General features: G+C 44.4%; 6 protein-coding genes across 6 annotated transcripts; 4 read left to right on the top strand and 2 right to left on the bottom strand.

The window, feature by feature from the left end:
* Positions 1–147: 147 nt before the first annotated feature.
* Positions 148–2,178, top strand: SAPINGB_P001539 (uncharacterized protein; the record flags this gene model as incomplete). The annotated part of the gene is made up of 1 exon (XM_031996260.1): positions 148–2,178. One exon carries the CDS (start codon positions 148–150, stop codon positions 2,176–2,178), a length of 2,031 nt encoding a protein of 676 aa, XP_031852151.1.
* A 118-nt stretch (positions 2,179–2,296) lies between these two features.
* On the bottom strand, positions 2,297–3,499 carry SAPINGB_P001538 (uncharacterized protein; the record flags this gene model as incomplete). The annotated part of the gene is made up of 1 exon (XM_031996259.1): positions 2,297–3,499. One exon carries the CDS (start codon positions 3,497–3,499, stop codon positions 2,297–2,299), a length of 1,203 nt encoding a protein of 400 aa, XP_031852150.1.
* A 282-nt stretch (positions 3,500–3,781) lies between these two features.
* SAPINGB_P001537 (uncharacterized protein) lies at positions 3,782–6,118 on the top strand (the record flags this gene model as incomplete). Its single annotated transcript, XM_031996258.1, has 1 exon — positions 3,782–6,118. One exon carries the CDS (start codon positions 3,782–3,784, stop codon positions 6,116–6,118), a length of 2,337 nt encoding a protein of 778 aa, XP_031852149.1.
* Positions 6,119–6,463: 345 nt separating this feature from the next.
* On the top strand, positions 6,464–7,183 carry SAPINGB_P001536 (mitochondrial 54S ribosomal protein mL67; the record flags this gene model as incomplete). Its single annotated transcript, XM_031996257.1, has 1 exon — positions 6,464–7,183. The coding sequence occupies one exon, from the start codon at positions 6,464–6,466 to the stop codon at positions 7,181–7,183; it is 720 nt and encodes a 239-aa protein (XP_031852148.1).
* Positions 7,184–7,529: 346 nt separating this feature from the next.
* SAPINGB_P001535 (uncharacterized protein) lies at positions 7,530–11,789 on the top strand (the record flags this gene model as incomplete). Its single annotated transcript, XM_031996256.1, has 1 exon — positions 7,530–11,789. One exon carries the CDS (start codon positions 7,530–7,532, stop codon positions 11,787–11,789), a length of 4,260 nt encoding a protein of 1,419 aa, XP_031852147.1.
* A 94-nt stretch (positions 11,790–11,883) lies between these two features.
* On the bottom strand, positions 11,884–15,066 carry SAPINGB_P001534 (uncharacterized protein; the record flags this gene model as incomplete). The annotated part of the gene is made up of 1 exon (XM_031996255.1): positions 11,884–15,066. One exon carries the CDS (start codon positions 15,064–15,066, stop codon positions 11,884–11,886), a length of 3,183 nt encoding a protein of 1,060 aa, XP_031852146.1.
* Positions 15,067–16,519: the final 1,453 nt, after the last annotated feature.

Raw genomic sequence — 16,519 nt, 5'->3', positions numbered from 1 at the left:
CATCGCGATGCCCCACCAAAAGGCCACCCACCCCTCCCAAAATGCCACCTCAACTGAAAAAACTAAACACTTAAACCCAAACTCAACCACCACCACCACCACCTATCATCATATCCACTCCACTCTACTTCACACCCATCCAATGCCATGATCTTCAGCTTTATCCTCAATACTGCCCCCTTTTCCCTTTCAGCCCTTGTTGTTCTGGCTCTAGCCCACCGTATCCTTCCACCCTTCAAAAGCCTCACTCTCGTCGACCCCCCACACCATACTGTCCCACAAGATGACCCCTACGCAAAACACCCCATCATCGCCTTCCTCGACTCTATATCCCTCCCTGCTTTCTCTTCACTTTCCTTTGCCCAAAAACTTGCACTCTACCAATTCCTTCTAAATGCAACCATCTATACTACCCTCACATCAGCTGTCCTCACCGCTGAACTTGTCCTATGCGAAATTATAAACTGGCCGGCCCCAGATGCTCGTGTCATTGTTTGGAAATTAACAACTACCATTCTTATTGCAATGCTTGTAGGAGCAATCCCCCTCCTCGAACTCTTTGCTCTCCTTTACTCCTCTCCTATCCCTATTCTTCGTCGTCTCAAGTACCCCCTCACCCTCCTTCTATATATCCTCTGGCTTCTCATCTTCCAAGCTGTCGGGAACCTAATACCCCTCGTCTCACATCAAACACAACCTTCACTCTCAGATTCTACCCAATCCCTTGCTTCTTACTATTACTCCTACTATGCTGCAAATACCCGTACCCTCTATGAAGAAACCCTCTCCCGTATAGTCATCATTGGCGTCTGCGCAATGGCCATGCTCTCAGGCTTTGCTGCAGTTTCTACCCCATACACCCTCGTCTTTGCACCTACCCCACGCCAAATCACTGATAATGACATCAATAGAATGAAAAATTCCCTTGAAACTACTACCCGTCTACTTACTACCAAAACTCGCCTCTACAAGGCTTCCCCAGAAGGTCATGCTGCCGCTGCTGCCGCTGCTGATGCTGCTGACACCGCTGCCTCTAAATCTTCTACCTCTTCAATCATTCTCCCTAAAAATATATCATCAGCAAGTCTCAAAGAACTCATCAAATCCTTACGTGCAGCCGCAACAGGTTCTACCCATAACTTATCTTCATCTGCATCTTCTTCTCCCTCATCTGCCTTGGAACGTGAAATTGAAGCTCTTTCACGTGCCCGTAGAGCCCTGCGGCACGACCTTCGCATTCTAACAACAACCCAAGCCGAACAAGTTTATGAAAAAACACCATTCGGCAAAGTTATTAAACGATCTTACAATATCTTTGCCATCTACTGTGTCTACAGATTAGTTTCTGTCCTCTTTCTTCGAAACCCAATTGCCCGCGCTCGCGTCCTCTTGGAATACTTCTCCGGAGGATCTCCCTCTACCCCGGCATCCCAACAAGACGCCCTCGCAACAACAATTGCCCATATTGTTCTGCGGCTAGCCCCAAAATCATCCCTAGATGCTGACGCTTGGACACGTCAAGTCAGCTTCATTTTGTCTGGCTTTCTCTTTGCAGGTTCTATCTCTGCTGCAATCACTACATTTCATTCTCTTACTTCCACTTTCCCCCTACTCAGACTAGAGCCCCACCTACTTTTCACTGATGAAGAGCCTGAAAATGAAGATACTTACCCAAGCCCAACCCCCTCCGTTTCTGGAGTCTCCTCAGGTATCCGCCACAGATCAAACTCTATCCATAGAAGTAACCTTTTCCCCAAACAATCCTCTCCTGCCTCCCATGCTACTTCTTCTCGCTCTCTCCCTCGCGTCCAATCCCTTCGCAACCCTTCACCTCTTGCCGCTTACTTTGACTACCCAAGTTTCGCCTTGCTCGTCATTTCTCAAGTCCTAGGAGTCTACATCATCTCTTCATCCTTGCTCCTTCGCTCAAACTTGCCTCAAGAACTGTCATCTACCATTACAAGAGCTCTCGGCGCTCCCCTCGATACAATTTTTGTCGAATATCTATTTGAATTCATCTTTGCCGTCATTGTCCTGATGACCATTGGTGGTATCATCATTTTGGAACGCTATGGAGCAGGATTAACCACTGCACACACTGATTATTCGCCCTATGACGAAGAAAGTCTTTTGGAAACACTAAATTCTTCAGAAACCAATGTTTCTAGTATAAATTGAAAAAAAAAAAAAAAAAAAAAAAAAAACTGTTATTTTCTTTTGTTTGCTTCGTCTTGTTCTTCTTCCATAGACCTTTTTATACTATTACTAAATGAAAAAATATATATACTTCTTACATTTAAACCCCCAGCCGTTGCTCCAAATGTGTAGCTGCTGAAATCAGTTCCTGCATCTGGGCCCGTTTCTCTGCTGTAGTACGCGCATTTTGTTGTGGTCTGGGAATCTGGACCGGTGGAACCAGCAGCTCTGTGACCCCATAAGATCCCTCGGTACTCTTCATAGTCCATCCCTTGGCCTCATCCCCAAGCTCTCGTTTCAAAGCTGCAAGTACAGCCTCCCCACTCTCATCACCAACATCTCTCAACCCCAAATATGTCACCACCGTGGCCGGGCGTATCGTCCCAAAACTTGAAACTATTCGCCCATGAACTGTTCGTCGAAACTTGGCAAGAGCTTCATCAACCAGCTTACCTACAGTCACCGCTCCATTTCCATTGGCATTAGTATCCTCTGTCTTATCTTCCTTGATATCTTCATCCCAAGCGTAGGCCTCGCGCAGCGCATAAATCTTGGAATAATCCCATAAAGCAGCCACACGTTTCGTCTCATCAAACTTGGCCTTTATGTCCGCCTTTTTGTCATCTAATAAAGTTGTTTCCAGATTGCGATGCTCCTTTTGCTGTGCCAGAGTGTGTGCATATGTTTGTGGATCAAACAACCGAGCTGCTCGAGCAGAGGCCACCACTAACGGTGACGCCACAAACAGCGGCGCATCCAGCCCGTACCGTTTCACAATAGAAACCGCATTCAGATACTCCCCTAGGGCTAAATACACCCAAATGTAGAGTGCAAAATAAAGATCTAGCTCCGGGTGGCGTGGTGGTGTCCGTACTGGTGCGGGGAACTTGGCTAGCAACTCATCAAGAGTTGAAACACCACCGTTTGGTAATTTGGACGACGTTGCAGCCTTGCCTTCTTCTAGTTTTTTTTTATTCTTCTGATCAGCTTCCTCTAACGTGTCCGGCACGCTGTCCATGTCAACATCCTCCATTCGTTTTGTGTAGCTGGTCTCAGAAATAGTCTTTCCCTTGCTACTACTACTACTACTACTACCGCTGCTGCTGCCGCTGCCGCTGCCGCTGCTGCTTCCTCTACTGTTGTTACTGCTTCCTATGTAATTATTGCCATTAGACTCCGGGTATAGCGCAATTGCAGCCCGAGGCTCGCATAGCCTCAATTCCTTCAGGAGGCCTGGGTAATCATCTTTAAACTCTGCCAGTAGTGACAGCGCCTCGAGGTAATCTGGTCCCAGGAAATCCATAGTTGATTTTTGATTTTTGGTTTTTGGTTGTTGATTATTGATTAGACTGATTAAAACTGAATTGTGTATTGCGTATGCTCTGTTTACGTTGTGCAGTGGCTGTTTTTATAACTTCTCTTCAACCCTAACCCTGAACTTTTCTTGCCACATATCCACTCCTACACCTGAGCCCTTTTATATATATAAAAAAAAAATATCATCCATTCGTATCCTAAAATCATCCACAACCACCATCTCCACCATCATCATCACCACCCCCTCCTCCCCTCCTCCCCTTAAATCATGAGTGGAACCTCCAGCAAACAAACCAAGCCTGCTCCGGTAGACCCAATTGAGGCCGACACAGTCCACCTGAGCTCCCGCACTGTCGAAAACATTCGACTGCTGCTCAAGGTCGTCATCTTCATTGCAATTGCTGGCGCTGCCATCTCGTCGCGACTCTTCTCCGTCATCCGTTTCGAGTCCATCATCCACGAGTTCGACCCTTGGTTCAATTTCCGCGCTACAAAGTATCTCGTCAGCCATGGCTTCTACTCTTTCCTCAATTGGTTCGACGACAGAACTTGGTACCCCCTCGGCCGCGTTACAGGTGGCACCCTCTACCCAGGCCTCATGGTCACATCCGGTGTCATTCATAAGATCCTTGAGCTTCTCGCCCTCCCCGTCGACATCCGCAACATTTGCGTTCTTCTCGCTCCTGCCTTTTCCGCCCTTACCGCTTTGGTCACATACCTTTTTACCACTGAAATGAAGAATGAAACCGCAGGTCTGTTGGCCGCCGCGTTTATGGGTATTGCTCCCGGCTATATTTCTCGTTCCGTCGCTGGCTCGTACGACAACGAAGCAATCGCCATCTTCCTTCTCATGTTTACCTTCTACCTTTGGATCAAGGCTGTCAAGCTTGGCTCCATGTTCTGGGGTGCCCTTACCGCCGTCTTTTACTTCTACATGGTCTCTGCTTGGGGTGGTTATGTCTTCATCACCAATCTCATCCCTCTCCATGTTTTTGTCCTTCTTCTCATGGGCCGCTACACTAATAGACTTTACGTCGCTTACTCCTCCTGGTACACTCTCGGAACTCTTGCCTCTATGCAGATTCCCTTTGTCGGGTTCTTGCCTATCCGTTCCAGTGAGCACATGGCCGCCCTGGGTGTTTTCGGTCTGCTCCAGCTCGTGGCTTTTGGCGAGCACATTCGTGCCCAGCTCCCCTCCAAGCACTTTAAGCGTCTCGTCATCATCTCTTCCATTGTCATTGTACTTGCTGCCCTTGTTGTTTTGGTTGGCTTGACCTTGTCCGGTGTCATTGCTCCTTGGACTGGTCGCTTTTACTCTCTTTGGGATACTGGCTATGCCAAAATCCACATCCCCATCATTGCATCTGTTTCTGAGCACCAGCCTACTGCTTGGCCCTCCTTTTTCTTCGACACTTATTTCCTGATTTGGCTTTTCCCCGCAGGTCTTTACTTTGCCATTAAGGACCTGCGCGATGAGCACGTCTTCATCATCATTTACGGTATTCTTGGCTCCTATTTCGCTGGTGTCATGGTCCGTCTTATGCTTACCCTCACCCCAGTTATTTGCGTTTCTGCTGCCCTTGCTGTTTCCACAATCCTTGACGTTTATGGCGACTTTACTGACATTGTCAAAATCACAAAGACCCAGGATCCTAGCAGTGAAGAGGAATCTGATGTCAATTCTTCTGCTCCTGAGAAAGCCAATGTCACTATCACTGCCAAACAAGGCTTGACTGACGAGCCCATTTTTTCATTTATTTACACCCACTTTGGTCTTGTTAAGCCTTTCTTTGCCAAAGCTGTTGTTCTTCTCTCATTCCTCGGATACCTCGTTTTGTTTGTTTTCCACTGCACTTGGGTCACCTCAAACGCTTACTCTTCTCCATCCGTCGTGCTTGCTTCGCGTCAGGCTGATGGCTCCATGTACCTGATTGACGATTTCCGTGAGGCCTACTACTGGCTCCGTATGAACACTGCTGACGACGCCAAGATCATGTCGTGGTGGGATTACGGTTACCAGATTGGTGGCATGGCCGACCGCACCACTCTTGTTGATAACAATACGTGGAACAATACTCACATTGCCACTGTCGGTCGCGCCATGGCATCGTCAGAGGAAAAGGCATACCCCATCCTGCGCCAACACGATGTGGACTACATTCTCGTTATTTTCGGCGGTGTCATTGGATACTCGGGTGACGACATCAACAAGTTCTTGTGGATGATTCGTATTGCCGAGGGTATCTGGCCTGAGGAAATCCGTGAACGCAATTATTTCACGTCAAAGGGTGAATATCGCGTGGACTCTGGAGCCACGCAGACCATGAAGGACTCGCTTATGTACAAGATGTCCTTCTACCGCTTCAGCGACATCCAGGGTCACGGCGCAACTGTCGACCGTGTGCGTGGACAGAACATTGAAGAGCCTGTGCGTCTTGACACTCTCGAAGAGGTCTTCACCTCGGAGAATTGGCTAGTGCGCCTGTACAAGGTCAAGGACCTGGACAATCTCGGTCGTGATCTGACAACCGTTGATGGGTCCAAGGGTACGACCCGGGGTCTTTCCCGTCGCAGAAAGCCACAAGGCCTGAATTTGAGACTGTAGATATAGTATATAAAGATATATAAAAAAAAAGTTGATAAATAAAATGAATTTTTAAAGAAATGAAATTATTTTGTTTGAAGACTTAATTATTTTACTTACAATTTTTTGATTTTTTGATTTTTTGATTTTTTGATTTTTGGTTTTTTGGTTTTTTGGTTTTTTTGATCCGCCAATATCAAAGACCTGGTCATGTGACATTTACCCTGACTTGATTGGCCATAGGAGGTTTTTTTTTTTTTGTAGTAGTAAAAAAAATTTCACCACCACAAAATTTTTCAGGTTCTCTCCCTTTTCTCACATACCACCCAACACCTCCACCACCACCTTCATCATCAATCCTAAGAAATGTCTGGCGTCAACCATAGAGCCCTCAAGATCTTTGGCAACCACTTTGGTGGTCGATTTCGCCATCCCGCGTTTTTGCGTCGCCACGGCTTTGGTCCCGATGTGTTTTTGTTCCGCAACCTTGAATCGGGCCAAGTGATGTACACTCAGCTTCCCTTCCCTCAAGCTTACAACATCAAGACGCAGTTCCAGAATCCCAACTGGCAAAACCGACTGCCCGACATCCGCCGCGATATCTGGCGACCCATGGCCATGGCACAACTGCCCTCTTATCCCTTGGCTGTCGAGCTTTACGAGTCGCTTGTGACGCTGCGGCATTACCGTGACAAGCTCTTTAAGAAAGAGGCCAACGGCTGGCGGAAACGTAACGACGATGGTAACATATGGTACTCAGGCCAGTACAGACCCACGTACTCTCAGGAGGCTGTTGCCGACTTGGCCTCGGTTCTCAATGCCTTTGATGTCGAGACTAAGGTCCTCTGGGATGGTGTCTGGAGAAAGGGCCAGGACGAATTCTGGAAAACTTCAATCACTCACGAAGAACTGCCAGCATTTAACCCCAGAGACAGCTATTCTGCTCTCAGACAGCTTGGCTACGACCACTACCTGGAGTTCCAGCAGACCGAGAAAGAGGCTTACGAGGCCAAGAAGGCTGCTGCTGGTACTGGTGCTGAGAAGCCTGCCGAGGCTGCTTCCACTGCCGCTGCTCCTGCCAACTAAATTCTCAATTTCGCATAGAAGGCCTTTGGAGGGCGGTGGAGATGATGGCTTGTAACGACTTTTTTTTTCTTCCTCTTTCTTCATTTTTTTTTTTTGTTTGTTTATTTGTATAAAAAATTCCCCTTTGATTTCACACAATCTCTTATTTCTCTCTCTGTATATAATGCCCAAAACATTTCTTACAATCAAAATGTGACAATTCTTCTTTAAACATTTTTTAAGCAGAAACTGCAACCCCCCACTATTTTTTTTTTTTGGTAATTATACTCAAAAGTTGGGACAACAACAACAACAACAACAAACCAACCAACACCCCCTTAAAAAACATCAAAAATTAATCATCAATATGGATGGGCTTGAAAAAAGCTTTGATAGTATGAGCATTGATAGCATCAATGGATCATCACGACCGGGTTCAAAAAGCATGACATTTGCTCAGCGTCTTGAGCGTAACAGGCAAAGCTCAAGGTCTGTAGATTCCGCAGGTTCTCAGCCCTCAGTAACCATGGATAGTCCTCCTCCCAAGATTAGTTCTGGTCAATTATTTGAAAATAATACTTTTGCTACGCCTGCTTCTAATGCTCGTTTTTCAACTTCCCAAAACAACACTAATGGATCTACGCTTTTTGGTAGCCAGCGTGCTACTTCTGAAGATTCAAAATCTTTCTTGGGTACCCCGGCAGCTGCAAGCACCCCATTTACGACCCAGAAAGGTTCATCTTCTGGGTTTTCAGATAATGCCAAAGGAGAAAATGGCAAGCTTCGTCAGTTTATGAAGGTTGAAGAAGACTCTTTTATGCGGTCAAAGGCTTTGAATGTATCATCGCCTACTTTTACTTTTCAAACTGCTGGCCAAGTAAAAACTGAACCAAGCAATCTCCCAAAGTTTGCTTCATCTTCATCTTCATTTGTTGGTTTTGGACAAAATTCTGCTAACCTTTTTTCAGGAAAAAATCCCATGTTTAGTAAGAATGATGACACTGAAGATTCCGTATCTGATGATTTTTCAAAAAAGTCACTATTTGGTACTCCTACTGAAGCTACCCGAACTCCTTTTGGGGAACAAAAGTCTACGTTTGGGTCCTCAACAAGTTCATTCGCCCAACCAAAGTTTAAAGGCAATTCCAACCTTTTTTCCGGAAGTACCCCTATTTTTAGTAAGACTGAGGATTCCAATGAATCTAAATCTGATTTCTCAGAGAAAAAGTTCAGTGTTGGGTTCTCAGATGATTCCCAAAACACACCTTCGCCTTTCCCAGTATCAAAACCAAACGTTAAGGATTTCAAGGAATCATGGCCCCAGTTTACTACCACCAATCAATCGAATATGTTCTCAAGTAGTAGATTTGCATCCGATAACACTGATACCCCAGTTGGTTTTAATCCTAATTTAGAAAAAAAGCCATTGTTTGAAAATACTGATGTAACAACAGCTTTTGGAGATGCATCAAAGTCTTCAACAAGTCAATTTTCTCAATCAAAGTCTACCAATTCCTTCAAACTTTTTTCTGGCAACAACCCTATGTTTAGCAAGACTGAGGATTCTAATGAATCTAAATCTGATTTCTCAGAGAAAAAGTTCAGTGTTGGGTTCTCAGATGATTCCCAAAACACACATTCGCCTTTCCCAGTATCAAAACCAAACTTTAAGGATTTCAAGGAATCATGGCCCCAGTTTACTACCACCAATCAATCGAATATGTTCTCAAGTAGTAGATTTGCATCCGATAACACTGATACCCCAGTTGGTTTTAATCCTAATTTAGAAAAAAAGCCATTGTTTGGAAATATCGATGTAACAAATCCTTTTCAAGCGACACCAAAGTCTTTATTTGGGTCATCCTCCACCCCATTTTCTCAATCTAAGCCAGATAATCAATCTACCCCATTTTCAGACAGAAAGCCTGCATTTGGCCCAGCTAAGTTTTCAGATGGTTTCAATCCTATTTCAAAAGACAAGCCGTTGTTTGGTGGATCAGCTTCAGCCTCTTTTGCAGGATCACAGCCTGTGTTTGGTTTTCATGATTCAGAAAAATCCAATACTAATAATAGTTTATTTAAATCATCTTCTGATTCCAGTACGCCTAAAGGATTTAGTGATGGCACAAGCTATAGAACTGGTCTTTTTAATGAAGAGTTGTCTTTCCAGTCTTTTTCTCCATCTATTAAAGGGGAAAGTGATAGAAACGATGTTAGTTATACTGAGGTAGGCAAAGAAGAGTATGAGTATGAGGAAGAGGAAGAGGAGGAGGAAGAAGAGGAGGAAGAAGAGGAGGAAGAGGAAGAGGAAGAGGAAGAGGAGGAAGAGGAAGAGGAAGAAGAAGAAGAAACACCACGCCGGCGGTTATCATTTGGTATGTCTTCGCCATTTGATTTGACTGATGGTGATGGTTCATTAAAAAAGAAATCATCTTTGGAGTCTTTGGAAAAAGCTACTGGGTTTTTTGCTAAAAAGAAAGAGGAATATTCCAATGATTTTATTTTTAAGAAAGAAGACCCTGAGTTGAAACCAAAATTCCTTGCAAATCAACCTGAGAGGTTTCAGAAGCTTCAGCCTAATAAAGGCCTGCCCAAATTCTTGTTGAAATCGAAAAACGTTAGCATGAAATCCACGGTTACTAAAAATGAAACAGTAAAACAAGCAGAGCCCTTGTTAAAGCAGGAAAACAATACCTCTGCTGAAATGTTTGCAATAAATCCCAAGGACTGGAAGTCGGCAGGACCCGTGGATGTGGCTGCATTTAAAAACATGACATGGACTGATCCTGCTTTAGCACAAGAATCTAGAGCTGAAGCTAGGCAAGTATCTGATGGTTTGGGAACTGCACCTACATCAGCAGACGTGACCAAATCTGTAAAAAGTCTATTCGATTCGCTGAACGTGGTGGAAGATGACGGCAAAGGGGAGCCAGACGAAATTGCCCTGACAGTGAAGAATTGTAACGTGGAAGGACTTAAGGTTCCGCTCAAAGCACATCAAGTTGACGGCGTCAAGTTTCTTTGGCGCAGAGAACGGCCTGATGTGGAAGACAAGGGTGGATTGCTCTGCGATGATATGGGTCTGGGCAAAACAGTACAGATGCTGTCGTTGATTTTGACTCGACAAATAAATGATGAATTGAAAGCAAAGGAGTCAGCAGATGACGGTTCTCTCCCACAAATCAAAACCACCCTGGTGGTTGCTCCATTGGCACTGTTGCAACAATGGGCGGCAGAGGTGCGCGACAAGGCACCTTCACTGACTTGCTACGTCCATCACGGACCCGGCCGAACAAAAAAAGCATCAGAGCTTGCGAATTACGATATTGTGGTAACGACTTATAGCATTGTTGCATCAGAGTTTGCGGACGGCCAAAGATCGGGCCCGTTGTTTAAAGTTGGGTTTTGGCGAATTGTGCTTGACGAAGCACACAACATCAAGAACCGGCGGACGAAAAGCGCAATTGCAGCGTATGCCTTGGAAGCACCCAGACGGTGGGCCATGACGGGGACACCGCTGCAAAATGGAGTGGACGAAGTGCAGTCGCTGCTTGCGTTTGCTCATCTCCCGCCTTATGACAACTACAATGTGTGGGGGGAGCAGATTGGAACTGTGATGAAGTCAAGACCAGAAACAGCGCTGTTGCGCCTGCAAATGGTGCTGCGTGGGTGCATGTTGCGACGGAAAAAGGAGCTGGTGGAAGGGCTACGGGATGAGCTGCCAGCACGACGAGTGCACCAGGTGGCGCTTGATTTTTCTGAGCAGGAGCGCAAAGTATACCGGAAATTTGAAGAGTCGGCTAAGAAAAAGTTGCAACAGTGGGGCGAGGAAGAACAAAATGTCGGGTACATGCGGGCAATGGTATTACTGCTACGGTTGCGACAGATTTGTTGCCACGCATGGCTTGCCACCAAGGCTCTGGAGGAAATAGACTTGGACGAAGAATTGAGCAGAATGTCTGGGGAAGAGACTTTTGATGACTCGGATGATGTATCACGGGTGCTGGAGCAGCTTACTCTTGAGGGCCGGCCACGGACAACGCAGGAAGAGGATGAAGGCAAAGGCGGGACGTTGCGTGGGGATTCGAGTAGCAAGATGCTTGAGCTTTTCAGGATTTTAGGGAGTGACAGAGAGCGCAAGACAATTGTGTTTAGCCAGTTTACTTCGTTTCTTGATTTGGTTGGGCCCGCGCTTCGTCGGCGCGGAATTGCCTATGTACGGTACGACGGTGCAATGAGTCCGAGAGAGCGAGAGCGAGCGTTGAGCGATTTGCGCGGAGAAAATGGTGGGCCTGAGGTGAGTGTATTGTTATGTTCGCTCAAGGCCGGAGCTGTTGGGCTAAACTTGACGTGTGCTTCTCAGGTGGTTTTGCTGGACCCGTGGTGGAACCCAATGATTATGGAGCAGGCCATTGATCGTGTGCATCGGATCGGGCAGCAACGGGATGTGGACGTGTACGAGCTGGTGATGGGCAAAAGCGTGGAAGACCGGATTCTGGCACTGCAAGAAAAGAAACGACAGCTGGCTAATGCTGTGGTTGAAGGAAGCAGTCGTAAAGCTGCGGCAGCTCAAATGGCTGGCAATAAGTTGAGTCTTGGAGAGCTTTTACAGCTTTTTGAAGCTTGAAATGGCAAAAAAAAAAAAAAAAAAAAAAATTTAATTTAAAGAAAGACTATTAAGCAAGATATATTTAAAATTAAAAAAATAAAAAACTTTTTTTTTAATGACGAAGAGAATTGAGACGAGCAGATAATTCACTAACAGTGGGTAAGGCCGAGGAAAGCGCAGTGGGTACGGGAGCAGCAATGGTGGAGGTTGAAGAAGATGCCGAGTGGTTGTGATGGCCAGTATAAGACGATGAAGCGGAGCTACTATTGCTTCCAGCGCCTCCTCTATTAGCTGCGACTGGGATAGCAATGGGGACACTTCCTGGGGCAGATCCCGGGCCAGCCAAAAAGGTAGTTGCTGTTGAGATTTGGCGGTTTTGAATGTGGTTATGGTTGTGGTGTTGTTGGTGTTGGTGGTGTTGGTGATGGTGGTGAAGAGGAGTGACATGGCTTGCAGCTGCTGAATAGACTGGCGGAACAACTTCGACAGTTGTTGTAGGCATGACCGAGTATTGTCGGGATCTTCCAGAGAGGGGGGGAGCAATGGACGGCCGTCGGTTCCGTTCAAGCATGGTTTCCTTGGGTACCCGATAAAACCAGTCCGTCTTGTCGTCATACTCATAAGCCTCCCATGATACACCATAGGGTTTGGGCTCAAGACAATAAAGTGTGTGGAGTGGCACATCCAAGTCGCCAATCGAGTCCTGGCTAAGATTCATAAAGTAAGCAAGCAAAATGCGGCACACGACGCGATGCGCAATGATGAGCGCATTGTCCGTCATACGCTCAACCTCCACAATGACAGGGCGTAGACGGTTAATCACGTCAAGGTATGACTCGCCACCAGGGCCAGGGTACCTATAGCTAATCTTGTTGGCCATGCGGGCCTGGTACTCCTGAGGATAAGTCTGCTTAATTTCCGGGTATGTCATGCCGTCGCAAATACCAGCGCCGAGTTCATTAAGCATGCGCATTTCCTTAACATCATACACATCTTCGTCAAAGTACCCTGCGGTATCGATTGCGCGTTTAAGCATAGAGGTCCATACACAAAAGTTTGGTTCTTCCGGGACTTTGGGTCGCGGGAGAGGTGGCGTTGTAGTTTCCAAAAAGTGGTCCGTGTTTTCAAACTGCTTGAGCTGATTTTTGCGGAATTGCGACTTTTGATAGTCCATAAACCGTGCAAGGGCCTTGGCAAACTTTTGGCCGCGCGGCGTCAGAGGCGAATCACCACCAATGCGGCCGGCAGCATTGTCGAGTGACTCGCCGTGACGGGTGATCCAAATCTGGCGCTCTGCGAGGTTAAAGTTGAGTAGGAAGAAAACCACTTGGCCAGCCAAAAAGCCCTTAATGTTATAGCAGACAACCTTTTTACCCACGTCAATCATTTTAATGTACTGAAAGTCGTCACCAGAATTGTCCTCGTCTTCAGTGATTGGCTGGTAAACCTTTTCATAGTTGCGCATACGGTCAACAAAATCCTTGAGGGCCACTTCAGTATCGCAATCCTTATAATCAGGGCCCGAAAGTTTGAGTCTGATATTGCGCTCAATGATGGAGTAGTCGGAGCAAATTGACTCGAGATACAAGACCTTTAGTTGGCCATTTGAGCGCTCCTTGATGCGGTTCAAGACCTTATGACGGCGAGCAATGGTAGTATTTGTAGCATCCAAGATTCCCACTGAACCAGGGCCCTCGACAACATAGTCCAGCAAGTCGTCAAGAGTGTCCATTGCCCATTTTTCACGGAGCGCAAAGGATTCTGGATTATCTGCAGAAAAAAAGTCTGCGGTTTGTTCCGTATTGTGTTTCTTTGTCGTGTCCGAATCAGGTCCGGATTTTAAAGAAGAATCTGGGCTAGAAGTGGGGGGGTTAGCAGGCGGTTGGTTACCATGGTTACTATCAGTAGGGCCAGTAGAGACAGCAGCAGCACCAGCAGCAGTAGTAGTAGCAGTAGTAGCAGTAGTAGCAGCACCAGCAATAGTGTCGTCATCACCACTACTATTAACTATAGTTGTGCTTCCCTCAACCACGCCATTGCCATTTCCATTATTGTACAGCTCCTGTTTAAGTTCATATTCATGTTTGGCTGCTTCATTCTTGTAACCTCCGGGGCCCCTGAGCAGCACAAGATTTGCAGCCGTGGCCTCGTTTTCGCTCAAATGGTGGTTACTGGGAGGTTGGGACCAGACTTTTGTATGGGGCCCACTATCTGGGAGGGGGACAGATGCAGGGCCTGCCGCTTTATTTGCTTTACGGCGAGTATTGCCGACATTGAAGATGCGGGTATTATGTTGTTGCCAATTGAGATAACGGCAAAGCTTATTTGTGACGTAGGATTTGCCACGGGCTGGAAGACCAACCATTACAATTACAAGCTTGGATCCCACATCGCGTTGAGAAATGTAGCCATTAGGGGAAACGCGGGAGCGGGTGAGACCGGGCACATCGAGGGTTGTTGCTCTACGATGGGGGACAGTTGAAGTAGGAAATTGTTGTTGTTGTTGTTGTTGTTGATTGTTTTGAGCTTGTTGGGAAGTTGCTACTACTGGTGCTACTTTAGTTGTTGTTTTCGTTGTTGTTGTTGTTGTAGTTGTAGTGGATTTTGGAACAGTACCAAAATCAGAAGCAACTTCTTCTTCAATGGTTGGAACTTTGGAAGTAGAAGTTTCACTACTAGGAATTGTAGAAGGAGAGGGGGCTGCAGAGACTGCGGAAAGAACAGGAGTACCAGCAGGCGATACCGCTGAAGTCATGGGAGAAAGACTTGCAAGGGTGCTACGGTGGTGCGGGGGGCACGCAAGGTTAGTTGCTGAACGAGTGGGGAAGCCATGCAGATCGGACGACAGAGGTCCTTGAGAAGGCGTGGAATTGGGAGAAGATGAAGAAGATGAAGAAGAAGAAGCAGCAGCAGCAGTAGGTGAGTAGATTGAGCCAATGGCTAGGTGAGGTACTGAAGAAAGACATGAGGTTCCAGTAACAGAACCACCTGGAGGGGTTGTATTCAGGGATTCAGACCCGGATCCTCCAAAAGAGTAGTAGTTTTGGCCAGCGAGACTAAAGTCGCGAGGAGACGATACATGGGAGCCTTCTGGAGTGTCTGAGGCTGGCCATCTGTTAAATACTGGTGATAAGGATTGTCCAGGGGCTGTAGCATGTAGATCTGGAGAGTCTGTAGATGAAGTTGATGAGAGGGAAGATAAAGAAGATGATGAAGAAGAAGAAGAATTGATTTGATCCGAGAGAAATGTTTGTTTTTGAGAAATGTTTGAAGATTGTTGTTGGTTTGATGGCATTTTTGAATTTGGTGATGAAGATAAAGAAGACGTGTCTGTTAGAGAGGAGGAGGAAGAAGAAGAGGAAGAAGAGAAGATATTTTGATTGAGAGAAGAAATGCTTGTATTACTGCAAGTTTTTTTATCTGAAGAAGAAGAAGAAGAAGAAGGCTTTTCAGTAGACATTTTTTTATGATATCAATATATATAAATATAAAAATATATTGAATTCAATTGAATTGAAGATGGTTGGGAAAAAAAAAAATAAAAAAGAAAGAAAAAAAAAAAATTTTAGAAAGGATAATCGAGGAATTTAAAAGGGTTTTTATATGTAAAGACAAATTGTTTGATAAGGATCTTCTTTTTAAATAATTTTTTATTATAATAATGATAAATTCTTATCTTGTGAAATATTTAAATTTTTTGTTGGGCATTTTCTTTATATTTATATTTTAAAAAATACATTAAAAGGACTATATATATTATGTTTATTTTTAAAAAAAAACATAAACTACGCATGGATTAAATCAATTTTTAAAGACTACAATCGCACTAAAAAAACAATCCCAAAGTTAGTATAAATAAAATATTAAAAAAACAATTAGCATTATTACTATTCTCTCAAATATTTTTAGCATTAAATCTTTTAACTCCAAGACAATTTTTTTTTATTTCTTGTCAGCCAAAGATTTTAAGGTAGCGTGGTTTTTTCCACATCAACAGCACAAGCCCACAAGAACGTGGACAAGGCCGTATCGAGCCAAATGCACTCTAGTCATCATTTAAAAATAAAAATTTCTTTAAAAAAAAATAAAAAGGTATTATAGAGTCTCGGAGAGAATGAATTAACATTCCGAAAAAAAAATGCCAATACTTGAGAGATTGATAATAATAATAAAATAAAATAATTTTAAAATAAAAAAAACTTACCTTTGTTTTGTGTGTAAAAATGTGTTTATTTCTCAGTATTTAACCATTTCTGGTAACTACTGAGAAAAAAAAAGATCTCGAAGATAATTCTGATTTTATTTTGAAACATTTGAAAAAAAAAAAAATTTAAAAGAAGACCTAATTGAAAAAGGGGCGTCTTTTTATATAAAGATGGAGGGGAGGGGAGAGAGGAAAAAAAAATTATTTATATTTAAAAGTAGGGTAATTATTCGCCCTAACCAATCAAATTGTCACGTGTGTAGGGCTAATCACCTAACCCTTAATAAATCTTTATAGATCTTTATTTAAAAAGAAATCTTAATATACACGCTAAATAACATCTTAATTACTATAGTTCAAGTCAAAAATATCTTTGAGTTTTTTTTTTTTTTTTTTTTTTTGATCCATACAAATAAATATAAATAAATGAAATTATCCATAAGAAAAAAAATATATATATATATATAAAATTAGTATGCAAATAATTTTAAATAAAAAAATATATCCTTATAATATCTCCAAAATAAAATAAAATAAAATAAAA

The sequence above is a fragment of the Magnusiomyces paraingens genome (assembly GCF_902498895.1).
Source record: "Magnusiomyces paraingens strain CBS 517.90 genome assembly, contig: contig1, whole genome shotgun sequence".
Taxonomy (NCBI): domain Eukaryota; kingdom Fungi; phylum Ascomycota; class Dipodascomycetes; order Dipodascales; family Dipodascaceae; genus Magnusiomyces; species Magnusiomyces paraingens.
The sequence above is the reverse complement of the archived record's forward strand: the minus strand, read 5'-3'. Positions and strand labels throughout refer to the sequence as shown.